The sequence below is a fragment of the Sprattus sprattus genome (genome assembly GCF_963457725.1).
Source record: "Sprattus sprattus genome assembly, chromosome: 6".
Lineage (NCBI taxonomy): Eukaryota > Metazoa > Chordata > Actinopteri > Clupeiformes > Clupeidae > Sprattus > Sprattus sprattus.
This window is the reverse complement of record NC_137925.1, coordinates 8,805,164-8,827,663: the sequence shown is the minus strand read 5'-3', so window position 1 is coordinate 8,827,663 and position 22,500 is coordinate 8,805,164. Positions and strand designations below refer to the sequence as shown.

General features: G+C 42.8%; 1 protein-coding gene across 1 annotated transcript in view; it reads right to left on the bottom strand.

Annotated features, from left to right (window-relative positions):
* stxbp4 (syntaxin binding protein 4) overlaps nt 1-22,500 on the bottom strand; it is a gene marked incomplete at both ends in the record, with an annotated part of 62,663 nt that overhangs the window by 22,155 nt on the left and 18,008 nt on the right. The window contains 2 exon segments of the mRNA XM_080840793.1: nt 21,145-21,210; nt 21,665-21,754. Coding sequence (XP_080696919.1) covers nt 21,145-21,210; nt 21,665-21,754 — 156 coding nt within the window.

Below are 22,500 nucleotides of genomic sequence, written 5' to 3'. Positions count from 1 at the left end.
CCCCCGACGTTGTTTGGTGATAAATTAACCACAAAATTAGCGCCACTGAAAACATTACATTGCAACGTTTCCTAAAAAATAAACAAACAAAAAACTCACAAAATCTGTGATTTCAAATGCTTGTCTAGCTGTTTACTGACGTTTGTCATGTTCAATGAGAGAGATACAGGCAGGCAGACAGACAGACAGGTAGGCAGACAGACAGACAGACAGACAGACAGACAGACAGACAGACAGACAGACAGACAGACAGACAGACAGACAGACAGACAGACAGACAGACAGACAGACAGACAGACAGACAGACAAGAAGGTAGGCATGCAGGCAGAGAATTTAAAGGCAGTTTTACTGTTCAACAAATTAGACAAGATCACTAGTTCTGTTTAATTTAAAATAATATAATTATAATAATTATTGAAATGAAAGGTAGGTCTTAAGTTGAGCTCCATGACAGTCTAGTGAGGTATATTGTGGTATGTTATTAGTGTAATGCTGCTTATGCTTCAATTCTGTCAGAAAACAGTACAACAAATGTGTGTACTGTGTTGTCAGCTTTATAGAGATTGTGTAAGTCACTCTTGATTATCATGCACAACATTGATTTATTTGCAGCATAATGCCATGAAAAGCAGAAGGACACGGAACTGCAGCAAGCAGCTCAGGGTTACAGCTCCCTTTTATCTAGGATCAGGCCATCAACTAGTAAAACAAATAAAGGAGAAAATATCCCACTGTGTTTTTTTTATATACGTATGTCTTTTTTTATTACTATTATTTTTTAATTTTATAAATACTTTTGGCGATGGGTGCCCTTTTTTATTGGTTGAGCACTTGCCACCCAAAATGTCTGTCCACGTGCCTGGTGAAGTGTGTGTGTGTGTGTATGTAGAGGGTGCTAGGTGTCACAGGCATACACACCCACCCACCTACACACACACACAACACAAATGGTGTTAAGAGAGAGTGAGAGAGCTGATATTCTGCACCACTAGCTCTCTCTCTCTCTCTCTCCGCTTTCTCCGTTTACAGTTGTATGCTTGTATGCTCCATACTCTGTATGCACCTCCAGCCGCCACAGGATTAAGATTAGGATCAATAAATCCTGATTTATAAGGTCAGTGGTATTAGTGGGCAAGTACTAATGTGGCTGCCAACCTCATCATTAGTGCCTGGACCAAGGGTAGAAAGACAGTGTGTGTGTGTGTGTGTGTGTGTGTGTGTGTGTGTGTGTGTGTGTGTGTGTGCATGTGTGTGTAGGGGTCAGGTGTTGATGGACCAAGGGTAGAGTGTGTGTGTGTGTGTGTGTGTGTTTCCATATAGTTGATGCTGCTTTAAGTGCGTTGACTCATATGGTTTTCTAAGAAAAGCTTATTTACCCCCTCAAACTCTCTCTCTCTCTCTCTCTCGCTCTCTCTCTCTCTCTCCCTCTCTCACACACACACACAAACAAACACACCTAACACCTCACATGGTCATCACCTTCAGGTGAGAGGACACGTGAGTGTCCACTTGGCTGGTCACACGTGTCCACCTCCCTGGCCTGCTAACACACACACACACACACACACACACACACACACACACACACACACACACACACACACACACACACACACACACACACATACACACACACACACACACACACATACACACACACTCCTCCTAATACACAGCGCCCTTTGGCTCATTCTTCTAGAAAAACAAATCCATTCGGTTCTTCTATGAGGAGCTTTACCACTTACTCTGAGTTAACTTAATCAGGTTAAACACTAATCCTCATATGTAGAATACCATCCAGGACACCCGAAAAATAAATTAAAAATGTAGAACAAGAACTTCTATGGTGAGGCAGTGGTAAGCATGGATTGATGCTAAGATAAGGCACAATGCTACCTATTGATGCTATTCTGAGATAAGGTACTGTAGAAAAGTTTACATTCTTTAATTAATTTGATATATGTTTTAGTTAGATTATTCTTAGTAGTGGGATAAGTGATTTTCAGTTAGTCTGTAAATTATGAGGGGTGTGTTTAAAGGGAGAATGGTTAACCTTCTGATTGGATGGAGTCGAGAGTAGGTGAGGTCAGTTGATTGGTTGAGGAGTTTAACCACTCATAAGGGAAGAGGGAGTGTCTGTTCATGGTTTAAAACTAGGAGCGGGATCATTGTGTGTCAGAAATTCTTATTGTTTTTAACGTGACAATAAATGCTACAGAATTGTTCCACTTCAGCCGAAAACCACGACTGTATTTCTTGAGTATACTTGTATATTCGTTCGCTACTACATAGTTTTGGTAATCCGACGAGATAACAAGAAGATCCGAGAAGGCGCCTCTCAACACCAGCCCAGCGGTTCCGAAGGCCTCCGTAATTAAAGGTAAAAAGTCTATTGCTTTATAGCGGATAGTGTTGGACGGGGCTGAGACGCGTTGTTATCGATCTTTGTTTAAACGAACGCATAGTCGAACGCATAGTCGTGGTTTTCTAGCGGATGAGAATATTTTTGTAGGATATAGTCGTTATATGGTTCGCGGCCATTGTTAGATTAAGTCAAGGGACTGGAAATTGCACGTGGGAAGTTGTCTAAGGAAAAGACAAAAGGGATCTCAAGGGGAGGTCGCCATTGAAGATTTTAGGTTAACACTCTAAGGTCCAAGGCCTTTTAGACTTTTCTAAGTTGTCTGACATGCCTTGATGTTTTTGTACATTTTGCTTAACTAAAAACATTGATGCACAAATGGAATATATGATTCTATTCTAGAAGACCTCAGCAATAATATCAGGTAAGTAAAAGGAATGTAGTAAAAAAAAGTTTAATTTAAATCAAATGTAAACATACCCTTGGAAAAACCTTGCTTCAGAGGTTCTCAGACTTTGTACAAAAACACATTGTAAAGATTTATTCACAAGACTTTTTATTTCTGAGCCTTGTAAACATAGGTGTTGGCTAAACACATGTTAGTTTAGCATTCAGAAAGTATGTCTTGTTTCACTACCACATATTTATAATTTCAGAGTGTCTTGTGCCATTCCTAAATCTGTGCCCCTACAAATGCATATTGATGAGTTGGTGTGAACAAACCTGTGACACCTCTCGCAAAGACAAAGGCCATATCCTAATGGCCCTAGAATGTCTTTGTGGCCCAAAACCCCCGGAGTGAATCTTGCCACACCTTGACCCAATGGAGATCACTGAATCACCATCTCCTTATCATATGAATAGCTGTCATTTGCTAATGGGTGGGTCCTTAGCAGCAGAAACCCCACCCCAAGTGCAACACATCAGTTCTATTCCCCTGACAAAGTGCTTATTTATTTTAGAATTTTGAACTGTATATATTATAAAAGAAAATGGTTCAATGTTTCCATGGTTGTTCTTTTTATGTCTCTAAGACGAAAACTCGCGGAGCTTAACATTTTTTTTGACAAAAGAATTAAAATATCCCGGACAAGGGATATAGACCTTAGACAGTTAAGCGATCAGGTGATCGCATATAGGTTTTGTTAAAGTGTGTAAGGGACTTGTATGAATGATTGCATAGAATCACTGTAGACAGATATATTAAAGTTCTCAATAATTTCAGTGATTTAATTAAGAGCATATAGGATAAGTGTTCTAGTCGTGTGCATGTGGTGAATGCGTTTGAGTGGTCCTAATTTGCAGTAAAGATTTAGCAGCCTACTCGTGTGGATGACGAACGCTGTGAAAATCTTTCTGGTTATTGTATAAATATCACATTGCTTTATATCGCATTTAACTTGATAAACTTACTGAAGGGATTCAGGAGACAAGTCATTTTTAAGTGTTATTAGACTATTTTGACCATATATGAAAACAACGTGATTACAGTTCATTCCAGGTAAAAATCTGGTTGGATGGCTAGTTGGAAGTGAGTGTGTAAACTGTTGTGAACTTTATTGAAAATATAGAACACAGTTCGGGTTAATTCATCTTGTTTAAGGGTAGGAATTGGTTGATTTCGTGATTATTCAGGAAGAAGGCTTGAATTTGTGGTAGTCAACACGAGCGACGTATTGCTTTAACGTGTTGTTATTCTGATACATCGTAATCAGCACCGGGCACACGTGTAAACCTTGTATCGAGACAAAGGGAACCTCGTGTCTTATTGGTTTGGCTGTTAGGTTTGCTGGGAGTTGGCTTGTTATCTGAACGCGTGGTTTTGTTAACATTTTAAATTAGTATTGTAAGGTTGATTGAAAGCTTGGTTTGAATTATAACGTGGTACATAATTATAAATTGGATAAAGGCAGTTTGTATTTTCTTTAGGTAATTTAAAGAAGGTCATTTTGAGAATATTTCACATTTGTAAAATTGATTGGCTGGCTAGTTTTTTGTCCTTGCACGTGGTCTAGGTGTGTCCTCAAGTTTTCCCTTTCAGGTAATTAACATCTCAACACTGCCACTTCAAGGACATAAGGTGTAAGACCCTGTTTTGAAGGGAAGTGATTGTATCTTTTTTTGTTCCAGGTTGTATTATTTCTAGGTTGTATCTTCTTTTGCAGGGTGTAACTTCTTTCCAGGTGGTAACTTAGTGATTATAGGATGGATTTCATTACAGGCGAGTCAGTTACTCCCGTAGAGGCAATTAGCAAATGGTATTCAATAGATTCTGATTTAGTTGAGAAATTAATGATTAAATGGTCTAAGAGAACAAAGGATCATAGTCTGGTCTGGCCTAGACAGGGTACCTTAGACCCCATTATGCTTACTCAGATGGAGGGGAAAATTTCAGATTATAAGATCAAAGACAAGAGTGCTAAAAGGGAGATTAAGCGAAAACAGGAACTTAAAGTCTTGAGAGCGTTCATGAAACTTGCTAAACAGAGAGCAATTAATCAGAAAACCTCTATGAAAACAGATTTGCCCCAGTCAGAGGCCACCTCTGGTGGGATGAAAGGGCCAGTCCTTCCTCTGCCATATGCTTCAAACAGTGAAATCATTTCAGATGCAAATAATCTCTACCCCCAGCTTCCCCAGGTGAGACAGCTGCCTGTAATTGCTTTCAATGGTAATTTCTCTGGCAGGGCAGATGTTCCGGTTGAGACAGAGACAAGACAACAGCTAAAAGAGTTAACCAAAAGGTTAATTAGCATTGAAATGGGGTTGCACAGTAGTACTGATAACACAGCTGCCAGAGAACAAAGGGCCCTTTGGTCACCCCCTGGCTTGAGACAACAAGAGGCAGAAAGGCAGGAAGAAAGAGATATTGTTGTAGACAACCCCCCTATGTCTTCTGCTACAGTCCCCCATAGGTATGCGCAGGGTCAGGAAGGGGTCTTACTCACCCCCCTTGATGTAACTTCAGGAGGTGCTTGTGGTTATAGTGGGCAGGGTAGGACTAGAGACAGACTTCCTGAGACCCCTGTTGCTGCAGCTTTTAGAGAGAGAACGAGAAAGGTTTTGAATGACGTGTTGGGACAGGAGGAGAGAGAGGCCCCATGGGGAGTATCAGACTCCAGAAGCAGGATGAGTGGAGGTAGAAAGAAAGAAATTGAAAGAGGTGTGCTTGATTGTTCAAGGGAGATGACTCCACCACGAGATAATGGAGGTAGAGAGAGGGAACAAAGTGGTCATGTTGCATACAAGGGGGAGGATGAAGAGAGAATGAGGATAAGGATGCAAGTTGACAGTGAAAGGACACATGGGTTAGAAAGAATGTTTGGATTGTCCGATATGGAGCTGGAGCGAGATTTGGAAGGAATCATTGAGGTGACAGAGAGAGGGAGACGACGGGCAAACACATCGCAGTCTATTGATGAAGAAACAGATGGGAATGAGGGGTTTTGGCACAGACAGGAACAGAATAATACATATGTGGATTCAATGGTAGTAAGGGCAGTGGCAGGTCATTTGGATCAAGGGGACTTGTCCCGGTTGTTTTACCACATAAAGGAAGAAGTGGAATTGAATAGTGACAGGCTAGAGAAGGATTTTGCGACGATGGGAGTTTCATTTTGTCAGCTCGTTGGAAGGAGATTAAGACATTTTAAAACATGGAAACTACAAGTTGAGGAGTGTTTGGCTAATCAGGAAACAGAGCCTAGAAGAAGGCATGATTCACAGAAATCAGGAGTGCAATTTAGAGTGGAGTCTGGGTTGTTAAATGGTCGAATTGAAAGTATTCACAGGGACAGTGACAGTAGAAATGGGAAGAAAGACACTGAAAATCTATTCTTAGTGAACCCAGAGTCGTTAAGGAAGCAGAGCGAGACTGTTAGCCAGACCCCAGTAAGGGCAGTAGTGAGACGGAGAGAAGCATTGGAAGAGAGTGAGGAAGAAAATGGAGCGCATAGTGGGTCAGATGAGGAGGATCATTTGGGTAGTTTAGAGTGTCCCGTCACGGTGTTCTCAAAGAAAGAGGTGTTGAAGGAAGTCAGCAGGGAGTCCAGAACACTGAGGAAAATGAAGGACTCAATCAAGCAATTGCAACATATGGTGTTAAGCAATGACAAGAAAGAGAAGGAAGGTATCCAGGCGTCAGTTACTGAAGTGGATGTAATAATGCCTCTACTCCACAAGGGGAATGTAACTCATTATGTACCATGGGGTCACACAGACTTAGATGGGTTAATTTCTAGGCTGCCTATCTTACAGGAAGGGGCTGGAATCTGGATAGGAAAACTTGAATCAGAAATGGAGGGGAAAAGACTAGCAATAGGAGATATTAAAGCATTGTTGAGTCGAGTTCTCACGAAGGAAACAGCGGATGCAATTTTCTGTAAGGCGGGGCTATCGATAATTGTAGGGAAACCACTGACAGATGAAATGGTCTTTGATAACTATAGGAATCAACTGTGGAGAACTTTGAGAGATACCTATCCTAATGATTATTCTTTGGCAAGCATGTCTGTAAATCCAATTAAATCTGAGGAGAACCCATCAGCTTTCGTCGAAAGGGTTGAGGCTGACTGGAGGTTACGGCTGGAGACTGACCCTGAGGGAAATAGGATGGTTAGACACATTATGCGTAAAGCCATAATTGATGCTTTACCTTTGTCTATAAGACATAAGCTAGAGGATGATCACAGGTTGGGTGCAATGCCAAGGACTGAGTTCAGAGACGCGGTGACACACTTTGTCAATGCGCAGAGAAAGGCAGATGCAGGCTTGGAGAAACAGGATGTTGAGAGGAATAGAAAGGTAATTCAGAATCAGCTGGATAATGATAAAGCCACAAAAAAGAATGTGCAAGCACCTCAATTGGGGGTTGATTCCCAGCCCCCTAAGCAGGACCCGAGACAGAGTAACATGCAAATACAGGGGCCTGATCAATTTGCAAATCAGCAGCCATTGCCTGGTCAGCAAATGCAGGGCTTACACCCAACACAACAGATGAGCAGCCATTGCAGCAATTCCAACAGCCACAGTGGGGATACACACAATCCAGATTAAGGAGGGGTGGACCAGCTAGAGGAAGGGGCAGAGGTTTGAATTCCAGAGATGGACCATTAGAGTGTTGGCTGTGTGGCCAGACAGGACACATTAGCAGAGAGTGTCAGCAGAGGATCGGGGGAGGACAGGGTGACATGCAGGTACACACAGGAGTGCCTCACGGCCCCTCTTCTCCATATGGAGGAGTCCACTACTGAGGCTGCCTAGAGAATTCGAAGGGGGAGAGTCAGCTTGATGTTTTGTCAAAACAGGCTGATAAGGAACCAGTGATGGTAGTGCAGATTGAGGGGCAAACTGTCAAATTAATGGTCGACACTGGTGCCACCTTTACCTGTCTATGTACAGCTGACGCTCAACATCTCCCCTTGTCTCGCACCACAGGCAAGGTAGCGAAGACAGTCGGATTCTCAGGACAGATTCAGATTATTCCATTTTCAGATCCAGTATTGATTCAGATGGGTGGAAAGGAAATAAGAATGCTGGTGTTAATTTCTGATCACACTCCCATTAATTTATTAGGGCGTGATGTGTTATGTCAGATGGGAGTGCAGATAGAGTGTACTCCGGCATGCTTATCTTTGTTCGATCAATCATCACACAGTGTAATGGCTCCACAAACACTCATCACATCCCAGTTTAGGCAGGTTTATTGGATAGGCTTGTTTGATGTGGGGTGGGAAGAAAAGATCTGGAGTGAGTGGGGTTCTCTGATTAACAACTGGCATGCAGGACTCAGAAAGCCGAGATGTCCAACTCATTGCACAATTATGGTGGAAGATGTTACTGGTGAGGAAGGGAATGGTGAGGTTAATGACAAATGGATACAAGCTGTTTATGGACGAATAAGGATTCAGATGAAGGTTAGGTGTTTAATTACGGGGCCTGAAGGGGTGGCAGTTCAGGTTAGGTTGGATACACCTTTGTATACTTTAGCTCATGATGTGGGAGGCTTGACACCACACATTGTACTTAAGGTGGGACTGGGTTTTAGGACAAGAGATTTGATTGGCATGATGGAGAGAGCTAATGTCAGCAAATGGCTGCCTGCAGAAGGTGTAGGGGAGAAGGATTTGGAAGTGTCACAAGATAAAACCTTGATGAGAATCAGACACGCATCTCGCATAACAGGACAGCCTCAAATAGTTGTCCTTAGTGATGGTGAATCCACAGAGGAGGAATACACAGCAGGTTGTCCTTATGGGAATCCATATTGTTTGTACGGCAGGTATGAAGGTATTGGATACAAATGTTGGAATGTTGAGCTACACAGGCCTCTTAATGACACCGAGAGACTGATGTACAAGGAAGGTGAAAATACAAGTGAGGGAGTGAGAAAGTGGAAAATGATGGTCTTGCAGGAAGGTACAGAGAAACACAGAAATCATGTCTTGAGAGAAGTGCCTGATAGTGTGTGGGCGGAAGGAGATTTTGATATTGGGCTTGTGAAGTCTGTAAGCCCTTTGGAATTTAAGATCAAACCTGGGGCGAAGCTGCCATTTCAGAAACAGTATCCTAATTCTCCCGAAGCTGCAGCTGGGGTTAAGGGCATAATCGAGGGATTACTACAGGCTGGTGTTTTGGAACGGGTCCCATTTGCTAGGTGTAACACGCCTATTTATCCTGTTTTGAAGGCGGATAGGATACGGTGGCGAATGGTGCAGGACCTTAGAAGTATCAATATGATTGTTGAAGATTTACCAGCTGACACTTTGTTAACTAATATACCAGCAGATGCCAAAGTGTTCAGTGTAATTGATGCAACACAGGCTTTCTTTTCTATTCCTCTGGCGGAAAAGAGCAGAGAGCTATTTGCATTTCAATACATGGGTCAGACTTATAGGTACACGAGAATGCCACAGGGCTTCAAGCATAGTCCACATGTGTTTAACCAGGCCATCCGAAATGATTTAAGACACTTGGTGTGCAGGAGTACAGTGTTGCAATATGTGGACGATTTATTGGTCTGTGCACCAGATGTACACACCTGTGAACAGGATATAGCCGTGTTAAAAGCCCTGGCAGAGGGGGGTCACAGTAAAAAGTTACACTTTGCTGAATCTCAGGTTACATATCTCGGAAGACAGATTTCGCAGGGAGAAAAGGGGATAGCACAGGATCATATTCAAGCTTTGATTATAGCTCCTAAACCTCAGACAGTTAGGCAGATGATGGCTTGTATAGGCCTCGTAGGTTTTAGCAGAGAATGGATTGAGTGTCATGAGCAGAAGATTGCTCCACTCCGTGCTTTGATTGCAAAAGCTGGATCTGATAAATTGACAAACCGGCTGGCATGGACTGTAGATGGGGAGGAGGCGTTTACTCTCATTAAGAGTGAATTACAGCGCGCCCCAGCTTTAGTGTTGCCAGACTATACAAAACCTTTTGCTCTATGTGTTTCAGTGAGAAAGGAGACGGGACGTGACGCATACATGACTGGCATATTAATGCAGGCACAATGTCCAGGCAAGAGTAAACAAATCATTGCATACTATTGTTCTAAGTTGGATTCTGTGGCTCAGGGATACCCTCCCTGTTATCAAGGGTTGGAGGCTGTGTACATGGCATACGTTAAGGCTACGGGGATAACAATGGGGTGGGCAGTAACTATCTACACCAGTCATGCTATTGCTCAGCTAACGGAAAAGGGGAGGTTTTGCCTTACTGCACAGCGGCAGTTGAAGTACTATGATTTAACATTTTGTCCAGATGTGACAGTTAAAAGTTGTGACTCTGTGAGCAATCCTGCTGACCGGGTGCCGTTGGATTATGAGGGTAGTCCACATGATTGTGTTGCAGACTCAGTTGTTTTTTCAAAACTGAGACCTGATTTGGAGGGTGAACCATTACAGAATGGAGGTGTGGTTTACTTTGTGGATGGGTCTAGTCACAATTATGATAACAAAACACATGCTGGATTCAGTGTAGTACAAATGGCTGAATCAGGGGAATTCAATACCATATTGTGTGTCCCTTGTGAGCAGCCATGTTCGGCTCAGCTGGTTGAACTTAAGGCTTTGACCAAGGCTTGTAGACTGGCGGAAGGGATGGAAGCCACCATTCATACTGACAGCATGTACAGCCATAATGTGTGTCACGTGTACGGTGCACGGTGGAAGCAGAGGGGGTATAAGAAGTCTGATGGATCTCCGATACAACATCAAGAACAAATTCAGTTATTATTGGCAGCCATGATGCGCCCTAAGCGACTGGCAATTTGTAAATGTAAGGCTCACAAGAAAGGTACAGATATTATCACATTGGGTAATGCTAAAGCAGACAAGGTTGCAAAGACTGCTGCCTTACAGGCGCGAATGGTGGATTGACACATAGTTTCATCATCTGTAGAGAAGTGCCATGAGACAGTGAGTACAGTGTCCGTCTGCGTGTCCTTACAGTGATTCATCTACAGCGGGTTGTAAGTGGTGCAGTTTGTCTTATACACCAGGACATGATCATAATATGGAACCTCTTTGTTGTGCTATGTGTCAAAGGGGGGATTGTGTTTTATGCTTTGACAAACCGTGTGAACAGTGGCAGCCAACCACCCAGGGACCAGTAGTTAACATACAGCCAAACCTAGGAATTGCAGATATTATTAAGATGCAGGAGGAGGCAACTCCTTGGGAGAAGGATAAGTGGGTTGAGAGAGGAGCATATCGCGGGCGTGATAAAGTGTGGAGGAGTCATGACGGCCGTATGGTTGCTCCACATGTGTTATTGGCCCTGTTGATTACGGATGCACATGATTTGGATCATTGTGCAAGGGGGGAAGTGAGAAAGAAAATATTGGATGAGGGATTCTGGTCGCCATATATGCAGGAGATTATAGATAACAAATTAGCACAGTGTTATGTGTGTAATACCTATAATATCAGGCAGGGGATAGCGACTAAACCTTTAGGTCATTTTCCTATGCCAGAAGGTCCATTTAAACATCTGGTAATTGACTACATTGACATGGGAAAGACTATAAGGAAACATCGATATGTGTTAGTAGTAGTTGACAGATTTTCACAATGGGTAGAGGCGTGCCCGAGTCCCGGACCTGATTCTGAGACTGTGATTAAATTTTTCACACGTGAAATTCTGCCCAGAATTGGAATTCCAGAAGTAGTTTCTAGCGATAACGGGAAGGCATTTGTGGAAAAGACATGGGCTAAGATCATGCAGGCACTGGGGATAAAGAGAAGGTTGGGATGTGTCTATCATCCCCAGAGCCAGGGCATGGTCGAGAGAGCCAATGGTGTTCTGAAATGTAAGATTGCAAAGATTTGTGCATCATCCAATCTTAATTGGCTGGATGCTTTGCCAATTGCATTAATGCATATGAGATCACAGAAGAACCGCATCACACATCTTACGCCTCATGAGATGCTAATGGGACGGGTTATGCCTACCCCCCGCATTAGAGGTGATGACAAGGGCCCACCATTGGAACACCTTCAAAGAGAAATAAGATGTTATGTACAACAGTTGTCTTTGATTCATAAGACTATTTATGCCCTGGCAAAGGAACGGGAACCAGTAAGCGATTCACAGGTGGTCACGGCGGTGGTCACCCGGAGAGAGCCAGAGGATATCAGCACGACCCCTTACCCCCATTTCACGGTCCTATTCACCATCAGGGTGAACAAGAGTAGGTATGGAACAGGTATTCCCGGAGGAGAGGTCCAGGGAAACGGTAGTTCGGAGATGGAAGAAGGAGGGGGTAGGGTGAAGCGTCAACTGGTTGACAGGGATGGAGAAGAGGAGGCTGAACGGACTGTGGCGAAGGGAAAAAACATGTGGTACAGGTGGGCTTTGTACACTGCTAGAACGGTAAGGCCAGGTAAGAGCTGTTATGTTTGTTCCATGGCACGGGAAGAGAGGGTAGTGATCCCAGTGCCTTGGAGGTCGGAGGATTGTCCAGAGCATTATTGGAATTACAAGGAGAGAGAGGGGATGACGCCTTATTGTCCATTTGAATGCATGATATTTCTTGGAAGCATAACACATCGCAATAGGACTACTATATGGGATGGAGAGCCACGTAAATTTATAGATGCTTGTACAGTAAATTCAAATACGTGGCCTAGTACAGATGAGGGGAAGATTATGGATTACACTGTGGGGATGGAATTTCTGTTTGAGTGTTTCGACAGGTCAGACTCAGCGGAGGCATCCACTGAAGATCTAGGCGTGTTCGAGGGAAACTGCAACCGGACGTGGGCATTGAAAACGACTGGTCCATTCACAGGATTGCCAGCAATTCAATTCTACAAGCAGCAATGGGAGCTGAGAGGTTTGGTACCATTACGGTGTAATGTCAGTATGCAAAATTGTAGTGACAAGGATAGATATATAGATTCAGGTAGGCAGGCTTTGTTTGGGAAAGTGTTCACACAGTCTATTCAGAATGTTCCCTTAGCGGACATTTGGTGGGCCTGTGGAAGAGAGTGGGGTGTAAGGAACACTTTACCTGAACATTGGAGAGGAAGATGTGCAAGGGTCACTATGATGCAGCGTACTGCCATTATGGATGGGGAGATTGTAGGCCCAAGCAGTGTAGTGGGTAGTGGGACCCCAGGGAATTCCTCCAGGAGAAAGAGGGCGGCTGAAGGTATTGGGAATGTAAATGATTTTAAGTATGGGGGATACTTGGATGCTATTGGTCAGCTAAGGGGGATTCCAGAAAGGTACAAGGCCCGTAATGAAATTTGGCCAGGATTCGAGTCCTTGATTCCGTATGTCACTGTAAATAAGAATGCGGACTGGATCAATTATATTTATTATAATTAGCAAAGGTTTATCAATCACACGACAGATGCCCTTAGGGCTTTGGGGGAGCAATTAGATGCTACTTCCAGGATGGCATTACAAAATAGAATGGTTTTAGATTGGATATTAGCCAAGGAGGGTGGAGTGTGTGCTAAGTTTGGAAGTTATTGTTGCACCTTTATCCCCAATAACACATCTCCGGAGGGGGATTTTACAAGGGCAATGAATAAGTTAAGGTACTTGAGAAATGAGCTTGCTAGTAATGCTGGGCAGAATGGGGATTCTGCGCTTACAGGTATGTTTCAGAGTATCTTTGGAGCACAGTGGGGAACGTGGTTAACATCAATAACTGTTATTATAGGAGTAGCATTGTTGGTTTTTTGCGTGGTGGTGTGTTGTTGTCTTCCTTGTTGTAAATCTATTGCAGTTCGGGCGGTGATATCTCAGCTTCCTCAAGTGTCATTGGGGTTGGATGGAGATGGAGAAGCAGAAGGATTGATCACGGAGTATGATCGGGAGGTAGCGTTGGAGATGCCACAGATGTTGAAGCTAGGAATTACTGATGGAATTGATGGAGATTACTGTGACCAGGGTGAACCAGGTCCCCTCATGGACGCGTGGAATCTGGATGACCGGATCACCGGCGTCTAGGAGATATGACGGGAATGCCAGAGTCAAGTGCTGGTAACCTCTGACTTTTGGGCAGACTCGTGAAAGAATTGAAGATCACATCGGTAGGATTTACGGGAAGATGTTTTCTAAGGAATTTTCTACACGACAATACAGTGAAATTGGTGTTCCGAGGTGCAGGGGATTGCCGCTTGCATCTTGCGGAAGGCAAGTGTCGTCATAGAGAAAATGAGGCAGTGAGTCCATTTTTTACCCTAAAATGGGTTTTTGTTCTCACATGCAAGGTCAAGGGATTTCGTCACCTCAGGATATGAACACCAAAACATGGACATAAAAATGATCACATTCAAGAACATTCACTGATATGGAAATCATCACCCATGCAAGGCTTTGCATTGAAATCTGTATTCTGTAAATATTATTGTGTGCTCATTTAGGACTGCCCTAATGAGATTTATATTGTACATGGGAGTGTAGGAATGTGAAGAGAATGAATGAACTGTTTAGATAGAGTAAGGTTTACTTTTAAGGATGTATTTTAAATTTACTTTTTATTACTTATTAGATTGATAGTTGCATGCTTTACTTATTTAGGGGATATTGTGTAGTGTGGCTGATCACCCACAAAGGGGGGATTATGTAGAAAAGTTTACATTCTTTAATTAATTTGATATATGTTTTAGTTAGATTATTCTTAGTAGTGGGATAAGTGATTTTCAGTTAGTCTGTAAATTATGAGGGGTGTGTTTAAAGGGAGAATGGTTAACCTTCTGATTGGATGGAGTCGAGAGTAGGTGAGGTCAGTTGATTGGTTGAGGAGTTTAACCACTCATAAGGGAGGAGGGAGTGTCTGTTCATGGTTTAAAACTAGGAGCGGGATCATTGTGTGTCAGAAATTCATTCAAATAGATTACTCTTATTGTTTTTAACGTGACAATAAATGCTACAGAATTATTCCACTTCAGCCGAAAACCACGACTGTATTTCTTGAGTATACTTGTATATTCGTTCGCTACTACAGTACATTGCAACCTTTTAATGCTATGCTGAGATGTAATTTAAAACAAAAGTTTAGAATGCAACACTTAATAGCATACACTATACAAATAAATATTTTAAAGCCCTTCAGAATATTTAAAGCCCCAATATGCAACAATTATAATTCAGGATTAGGGTTAGGATAAGCAGTTTAACCTTAAAATAACAGCTTAAAAAAAAATTGGGGCGCTACAATGACTTTTAATATGCAGAATCGTGTCTGTGCCATTGCGATAACAGGGTCTATAGGCATATAACTGCGTTCTGTAGTTTTGCCTGCCGCAGCCCTCCAACCTGACTTGTTTACTACTAGTAAGTAGCTTATTTGCCCGCTTGCTTTGTCTTATGTTGCACTTGCTTGATGTTCGACAGTGTAAGGACAGTCGTTGAGTAACTAGTTTGTCATAATGTCAAAGTCAGCACATTTCAAGATATTTCGTTAGTTTTAGCTGCTAGCTTACCTTTAGCGAATAGCTATTGTTCCGTTGTGCTGCTTTAAGTTGAGAGATTTGTTCTTAACACCTGTTTAAGAGCATCCTTTTAAACACAATGCACAGTGCAATATGAGAATATCCTACAAAAGACCCACAACAGAATGGAACAAACCTTTTATCTGTTAAACCTCTGGGACGAGTATTACTGTTTATTTCTTTTTCTGAGGATAAGGAGAACAACCTCCAGAGACTCTAACCACTAGTGCCTGGTTTACACTCGCTTTGGTGATTCACACACACACACACACAGACACCCATATAATATATATATATATATATACTATATATATATATATATATATATTGACACAGAGAGGAGGGCACATTACACACACACACAAGAGGAATGAGAGAGGAGCAACAACTTTCAGAGAAGAACAATAGTTCGAGATCACTTTACACTCTTACACTCTACCCACTTACACTCTTATGATGGATCACACACACACACACACACACACACACACACACACACAAAGCCAGTGGAGGAGCCTTTGCTGGGAAGTGGCTGGGAACATCACACTCACACACACACATACACACACACATGCTGTGATGGGAAAGATCACACAAACACACACACACACACACACACACACACACACACACACGCTGTGGAAGAGGGCTATATTTGTATTGCGGTGCTCAAACCTACATGTGCACTTGGCAAAACACACCCACAGAGGGGTGGGAGGAGACCTCCTCTTCACTCAGCTACTGCTGCAGGCCTGAGGGACGCTGAGTCACACACACACACATACATACATACACAAACACACACACATACACGCTCATGCACAGCAGAGGAGAGAGGAGCACCTCACACACATCTGCACACACACACACACACACACAACACACACACACACACAGACACACACACACACACAGACACACACACACACACACACACACAGACACACAACACAAACAGACACACAACACAAACAGACACAGAAGAGGAGAGAGGAACATCTCACACACACACACACACACACACACACACACACACACACACACACACACATACACGCTCATGCACAGCAGAGGAGAGAGGAGCACCTCACACACACCTGCAAACACACACACAGACACACAACACACACAGACACAGAAGAGGAGAGAGGAACACCTCACACACCCACACACACACACACACACACACACACACACACACACACACACACACACACACAAATACACGCTCATGCACAGCAGAGAAGAGAGGAACACCTCACACACACACACACACACACACACACACACACACACACACACACACACGCAATAGAGGCTAGAAACCCATGAGGAGAGCCCAAGGTCACTCTCTCAACCCAGCCCAGTTTGTGCCTCAGTTCAGATCCCACTAGGCATGAAACACACACACACACACACACACACACACACACACACACATCCCACTGGGTGTTCATCTAGAGGCCGGTTTAATAAACAGGAATCACATCTACTGATAAGAAATGGACATCTGTACTGTACTGGGAGTCACTTTGATAAGTTACAGGTTTGATACACAGGGATCACATCTACTGATGAGAAATGGCCATTTTCAAGGCACATTACACCAGATTTCATTAACAGTATTTAAGCTTGTCTTAATACATTAAAGCATTATGGAGATGCGAGATAGCGGGCTAACGTAGCCCGTGATCAAAAATGAATTATATTACATAGAAACGAGTACCTTATGCTATATATCCCCTCGAAATGACAAACATATCTCTGTCGTATGTTTCATTATTTTGGGGGAGGGAAATAGTCAGTAGCAAATCTATAACACAATTATATGCCTATCCGTCATAAACTATGGGAACTATTAAAAAAACTATTCAATTAAATTCATCATTTCTTATTTTCTTTGGTATTTAGGTGGTAAAACCAGAGCCTAGCAGGTTTTAACGCCTACCTGTTCACACTAAATTCAATTAAATTAATCATTTCTTATTTTCTTTGGTATTTTTGTCATATACATACATTTAATGATGATTGCTGGGTAATATATATATATCTTGTCAAGTCTCTATTTGATCATGTTACGAGACAATACAATATAGCTAGTTTAGGCATAAAATCTGAACGTCAAGACCGACAGGCTGACTGAGCACAGCCAGAGGCACAGCACACCTGCAAGCCAAATGATGCCTTTCAAACATTAAAGGGGTGATGCATGATCTTAATGAGTTTAATTTTGGTAAAGGACCACCCGGCTGTTACCAGCTACTGTTAGCCCCAATTTCTTATGAAATCTACTGTACTTAAACAATTTAATTACAATGCATTTAAAAAGTGTTTTATGACATTACTACTAAATGCTAAGTATATTCTACTAAGTGTGATGGCATTACTACAAGTTTTTAAGTATATTCTACTACTGTAGAAAAAGTCGAATGAGTGAAAAACCTAAGTGTTAACTTAAGTTAAGTGGCTTTCAATTACTGAGTTTTATTCACTTACTGTAAATAATTTTCTACTACTTTGTAGAAAAAGTCGTGACCAGAGTGCATTATGGGAAGGTGAATGCTCTTGACAGCTGAAAAGCATTAAGTAAATTAAGTCTGTAATTAATTTGGCAAAAAAAAAAATACATATCAGCCGTGGTTAACCTAACCTGGTCACAACTTGAATGCAGGGCATGTTAAATTGAATCGCTCCTCTCGCTGTTTAACAATGTTTTGGAAGTGCAAGTACTGTCCTCATAGCTGTGAAAAGAGGGCACAGCTATTTAGACATTATAGAATGAAACATGGAAGTTATGCGATAACATTTCCATGTTTATATCAGGAAAGGCACGATTCACGGTCGTAGCACACAACTTATTGGGGGTTACAGTGATTGTGTATGTGTTTTTCAGATGTGGGTAAAGCTGCTGTGTGTGACGCTGCAACAAATCGTGCCTTTTTAAGAACACTTCAGCACTTTGACCGTCTGTTTACGTTACCGTGTGTTGCTATCCATGTTTCTGATAGCTGTTTGACCTGTCTACATTCCCAATACAATAGCCGGAATAGCCGGGGCCCCTAATAACTACCTTACGCCACTGTGCTATACACTACCCATCCATCCAACATCACCCCCCCCCCCCCCCCCCCAACCCCCAAGGCTGTTGCCACTGAAGTGTCCTCTTTTTCACACTAAACTCAAATCTGGTCACCCTAATATAAGACCAGACGTCCTATATTTCACCTAGCCTTAACACGACACCATGAGGAAGCACTGCTTATATCAGATGTACTTGTGACGCTGGACTCAGTTTGTGTGTTCTCACATCAAATCAAAACAAACAGCAGATGCTCTCCCTCTCAGGTTCAGCACAACAGCTGTGGGAGACAGGGAGAGAGAGAGAGAGAGAGAGAGAGAGAGAAAACCTATGACCTGATTAAATCAATGTATTCAGGAAGTAAGTGCGCAATAAAGATTGAAGCAAAAGAACAAAATTCCTCTCCCAAGGGCGTGGGGTGAGACAAGGCTGCTGCTTAAGCCCAACCCAATTTAACTTTTATATAAACGAATTGGCAAGAATCATAGAAAAATCGACAGCACCTGGCCTCACCCTACACGACTCGGAAACCAAATGTCTGCTCTATGCCAGTGACCTGGTTCTGCTGTCACCCACTGAACTGGGCCCTGGCAGTAAACCTAAACAAAACTAAAATAATGATATCTGAAAAAACGCAACTCTACAATAGGGCCACACTCAATTGAACACACAAATAACTACAGATATTTAGGCTAAATTATCAACTACAATGGAAAGCTCAATCTTGCAGTGAATGATTTGAGAGAAAAAGCATGCAGGGCTTTCTATTCCATAAAACGACAAATTCCTGTAGAAATTACAATCCGAATCTGGCTAAAACTTTTTGAATCAGTTATTAGGTCAATTGCCCTTTATGGCAAAGAGGTTTGGGGTCCACTTACAAATCAGGAATTCGACAAATGGGAAAAACATCTAATTGAGAGCTTGCATGCAGAATTCTGCAAAAGTATTTTAAAAGTTCACAGATACACAATGCATGCAGGGCAGAATAAGGGCAATATCCATTGATCACAAAAAAACAGAACAGGGCACTCAAATTCTGGAAACACTTAAAAAGCAGTGACCCCCACTCCCATCATTATAAAGCCCTGCAATACCAAGAGTTGAGCAAAGAAACAACACTTAGCTGGTCCTGAGCCTGAGCTCTCCAGATCCACACAGACACACTAACCCCCTACTAACACCTCAGGACCAGAACAGAAAGGCACCTGAAATTAGGATAAACAAAATTGGAAAAACAATTAAGCAAAATTACATAACCCATTGGAAAACACAAACTAAAATGCAATTCTATTTGGCCCTAAACAGAAATTATACTCTAGCACCCTATTTGACCCTGATCACAGACAAAAATCTGAGAAGCAGGTTGACAAAGTACAGACTCAGTGAACACAGCCTGGCCATAGGGGTGGGTAGTCACAAACAAACCTGGCTGCCCAAAGAAAACAGACTGTGCCCACATTGCGAACAACGAATAGTAGAGACAGAGCTGCACTTCCTGACACAGTACACAAAATACGAAGGCCTTAGACAAAATACGAAGACATTAGACAAAACTGTTTCAAAAAGATTGGTAAGGTCCTCCGTGAGTTCCTGCTGGCGAGCAGTGAGGAGAGGCTTTCATACCTCACTCGAGGAAATGAGGAACGTCTCGTCCTCGTTCCTGCACAATATGTGACTTCCTGCCATAAACCATAAATGAATTAAATGAATGTATGTTCATGTTCATGTTTGTTGTTGTTGTAAATCCCTTGATGATGATTATTATGTATTTATGTAGTTATGTATTATGTATTGTTCCCTCTTCTCCCCTTCTGGTGTACCTTGTGTATAGATATACTATGTATTGGTTATATAATCACTTATTAAACACCCAACCCAAATGCGTTGGCAAGCACTGCAGAACGTTTTGGTCATGCCAATAAAGCTTCTTTTGAATTAAATTTAAATTGAGAGAGAGAGGGAGAGAGCAAAAGAGAGACCACTGTATTCCCTGTGCAGTGAAGCAGCTGGTGTTCTCTACTGGTGTGTCTATGACTAATACCACTGTGGAACACTCAAACACACACACACACACACACACACACACACACACCATCTATATGTGTATCTATATTTATATCCTGTTTTTTGCTCCATATTGACATTGCTTCCCAGTCCTGGATCTCAGAATGGCTTTTCTCGTTTATTTGTCTATTATAATGAGAGATGGGAAAAGAGAGAGAAAGACAGAAAGCGTAAGGGGCAGAGAGAGAGAGCGAGAGAGAGAGAGAGAGAGAGAGAGAGAGAGGGCTATAGAGAGAAAGCAAGTGGCAGTGCTACCCAGATCAAGGAGAGTGACTGAGGATCCCCCCCCCTCCCTAAGCACAGTCTCACAGAGGGAGAATGAGGACGTTGTCTCCATCTAGTGGTGAGACCAGTACATTATATACCACATAGAACACCATACAGCCCACTACATACCAGCCCATACACTATACAACACTATAAAGCACCATACAACACCATACAACACCATACAGCACCATACAACACCCACTACATACCAGCCCATACACCATACAGCCCACTACACCATATGTTAACTTTAATCTCAACTGCTGACTAACTAGACTGATTAACTAACACAGCACAGCACAGTCAGTATACAGGGTTAACTAACACAGCACAGCACAGTATACAGGGTTAACTAACACAGCTACAGCTACAGCTACAGCAGAGCCAGTAGACAGGGAGGGTGTTTGTTTCATACCTGTTTGGCGCTGGCCAGCTGCTCCACTAGGAGGCGCTGTTTGCTCTCTGATTCAGACAGTTTATCCTATTGGGAGAAAGTGTGTTGCATATTCATTTCATTATGGACATATTTATGAAATGTATACGTACTGTGTAAATAAGGACCCTTTCATTACAGACCAATGCTGCAATTTCTAAGACCAGCTAATCGTATTAAGATAGTACTCCATACTACCCCATACTAATCCATACTACTCCATACTATCATATACTACTCAATAGTAACCTATACTACTCCATACTACCATATTCTACTCCATAGTAACCTATCCTACCCCATACTACTCCATACTACTCCATACTGCCCATTGCTACCCCATACTTCTCCATACTGCCCATTGCTGCCCCATACTACCCTATACAACTCCATAGTACCCTATACTGCACACTCCTGCACCTGTGTGTGTGTGTGTGTGGAGTGCGTGTGTGTGGAGTGTGTGTTTGTGTGTCTGTGTGTGTGTGTGCGTGTGTGTCTATACCTGCAGCCTCTTGATCTCTCTGAGGGCTTCTATGTGCTCTTTCCTTATTCTTTCCATCTCATCCAGGTCATCCGAGTCAGACAAGGAGCCCTAAGAGGTCAGGACAGATTTGAGGTCAGACTACTGTACGTCCACACATGTAACACAGGAGGTCAGGACAGATTAGAGGTCAGACTACTGTACGTCCACACCGGTTACACAGGAGGTCAGGACAGCTCAGAGGTCAGACTACTGTACGTCCACACCGGTTACACAGGAGGTCAGGACAGATTAGAGGTCAGACTACTGTACATCCACACCGGTTACACAGGAGGTCAGGACAGCTCAGAGGTCAGACTACTGTACGTCCACACCGGTTACACAGGAGGTCAGGACAGATTAGAGGTCAGACTACTGTACGTCCACACAGGTTACACACACAGGAGGCTCTGGCCCTGAACTGGCCCCCTCTCGGTGTAGCCTGGTGCAGCCTGGTGCCTCGTAAGCACCACCAACCGCACAGCAAGCTAGTTACTTGTTACCTCTCAGCAATCATGCGGTCAAACCTGTTCCTATACATGTATGTCTCTTCGGTGTTCACCATATACCATCAAACCTGTAACGTGTCTAATACAGTGCCTATGAAACAGGTGTCTGCTGACCTGAAGCTGTGATGAGGGCTCTGCAGTGCCTATGAAACAGGTGTATGATGACCTGAAGCTGTGATGAGGGCTCTGCAGTGCCTATGAAACAGGTGTATGATGACCTGAAGCTGTGATGAGGGCTCTGCAGTGCCTATGAAACAGGTGTATGATGACCTGAAGCTGTGATGAGGGCTCTGCAGTGCCTATGAAACA